The 2,337-nt window shown below is 49.6% G+C and overlaps 1 protein-coding gene across 1 annotated transcript; it reads left to right on the top strand.

Annotated features, from left to right (window-relative positions):
• Nucleotides 1-357: 357 nt before the first annotated feature.
• LOC136063407 (uncharacterized) lies at nucleotides 358-846 on the top strand. The gene has a single exon (XM_065763759.1). It carries the CDS (start codon nucleotides 358-360, stop codon nucleotides 844-846), a length of 489 nt encoding a protein of 162 aa, XP_065619831.1.
• The last annotated feature ends 1,491 nt before the right edge of the window (nucleotides 847-2,337 follow it).

The following is a 2,337-nucleotide window of genomic DNA, read 5'->3' as shown; positions in this document are numbered from 1 at the left end:
TCCTCTGAGGAGTCGGATGACACCAGTTATAGGCGAAGGTCGAGAACTCCACCCAGCGAATCTTTTTCGTGTGAGGAGGAGTACCACCATGGGCGAAGGAATAAGAGTCCGACTCGCCAGAGTCAGGGGAATGACGCCTTAAACAAAGCTTTGAATCAGGTCTCTAAGTCGCCCTTCACGCGACATATTGAGGATGCTAGTCTTCCTCGGCGATTCCACCAACCTGTGTTCACCATTTATAATGGTCGAACAGACCCAGTAGAACATGTTAGCCACTACAGCCAGAGAATGGCTATTCATGCCAGGGATGAGGCCTTAATGTGCAAGGTTTTCCCGTCTAGCCTGGGCCCAGTGGCAATGAGATGGTTTAATGGCCTGAGAACTAACACTATTGACTCTTTTGAGAAGCTCACCCAGGCCTTTGGTGCCTGTTTTATTACATGTAGGAGGGTTGTTCAACCCTTGGGGTCGCTACTATCCATGTCTATGCGGGAGGGGGAAACCCTAAAAGCCTACTCGGACAGATATTGGGAAATGTTCAACGAGGTAGATGGAGCTCACGATGACATGGCTATGAACACTTTTAAGGAAGGTCTTCCAACTGAGCACGGTCTGAGGAAGTCTCTGACTGGCAAGCCTGTTACTAGTGTGCGTCAGCTTATGGATCGGATAGACAAATATAGAAGAGTAGAAGAGGATCAGATGCAGGGCAGAGGAAAGTCTAAGGCAGTAACTCAAGAGAGGAGGGATCAAAGGCCGGACCGGTATAATAACAACCGGCCTCGGAGGGACTTTGGGGGGCAGTCAGGACCTGCCAACTCCCAGATGGTTAGCGCCGTGTTCTAAGAACCAGTGCAGCGAGTTCTGGAGAAGATAAAGGACGAGCCGTTCTTTAGGTGGCCCAATAAGATGGCGGGGGATCCTGCGAAGCGTAATAGGAACCTTTATTGCCAGTACCATCAAGACCATGGACATATCACCGAAGATTGTAAAAATCTGTGGGACCATTTAGAGCAGTTGGTGCAAGAGGGGAAGTTGACCCAACTTCTGCATCACTCCGGCGGCCGAGGAGGCCACGTAGGCTCAGCATTTTAGAGGGATGCTTCGAGGGGACCTCCTTTGGGCACGATAAACATTATATTTGCTGCCCCGGGGAGAACTAGATCTTACCCTTCCAGGGTAATGTCTGTGTCTCAGTGCTCGGTGGAGGGCTCCAGTTCGAGGCCGAAGAGGGCCAGACCGGGCACCTCGTTGGTGTTAGGCTTCTCAGAAGAGGATAAGAGAGGAACCATACAACCGCATGATGATGCTTTAGTGGTTACGATTAGGATCGGAGGGTATGACGTGAGGAGAGTGATGGTTGATGATGGAAGTGCCGCCGAGGTGATGTACCCTGATTTATTCAGGGGGCTGAATTTGAAACCTGAGGATCTGACAACATATAGTTCCCCGCTAGTGGGCTTTGAGGGCAAATCGTCGCTCCGTTGGGGATGGTTAGATTACCTGTGCAGACTGGTTCAGATATGGTGGAGGTGGATTTTATTGTGGTGGATGCTTTTTCTCCGTATACGGCTATTTTGGGAAGACCTTGGTTGCATGCTTTGGGGGCTGTTTCTTCCACTCTTCATCAGAAAGTGAAGTATCCCTCGGGAGGCGAGGTTTCAGAAATTTTAGGAAATCAGACCATGGCTAGGCAGTGCATGATAATGGCCATTCAACATCGGCCAGGGACAAGTACTTCGGCTGCAGCCGAGGGTAATTTATAGCAATCAAGGATTCAGGGAGCCCAGTTCGACGCGTCCACAGAGGAAATGAGGTGTGAAGATTTGGAAAGGGTGAGCGTTAGTGATGATCCAGAGAAGTACTTCCAGGTCGGGGCTCAGTTGCCTTTGTCAGAGAAAGAGCAGTTGGTTGAGGTTCTTAGGAGAAACGTTGATGTGTTTGCATGGAGTGCCTATGAAGCCCCGAGAGTGGATCTGGAGTTCATTTGTCATCATCTGAACGTCAATCCCTCGTGTATTCCAAAGAAACAACCTCCTCGGCGTCTGTCCAGGGTACACGTCGAGGCTATTAAAGATGAGGTGACCAAGTTAAAGCAAGTTGGGGCTATTAAGGAGGTATTTTACCCTCAGTGGTTGGCCAATACAGTCGTAGTGAAAAAGAAAAATGGAAAATGGCGTGTGTGTGTTGATTTTACGGACCTTAACAGAGCGTGCCCAAAGGACCCTTTTCCTATGCCCCATATAGATCAGTTGATGGATGCAACAGTGGGCCATCCTCGGATGAGTTTCCTAGACGTCTTTCAAGGCTACCATCAAATCCCACTGGCATTGGACG

This window comes from Quercus suber, unplaced genomic scaffold, assembly GCF_002906115.3.
Source record: "Quercus suber isolate HL8 unplaced genomic scaffold, Cork oak 2.0 scaffold_523, whole genome shotgun sequence".
Taxonomy (NCBI): Eukaryota; Viridiplantae; Streptophyta; class Magnoliopsida; order Fagales; family Fagaceae; genus Quercus; species Quercus suber.
The sequence above is the reverse complement of the archived record's forward strand: the minus strand, read 5'-3'. Positions and strand labels throughout refer to the sequence as shown.

Coding starts and splice junctions, on each gene's coding strand:
- LOC136063407 (XM_065763759.1), top strand. CDS start 358: ATGAGATGGTTTAATGGCCTGAGAACTAACACTATTGACTCTTTTGAG.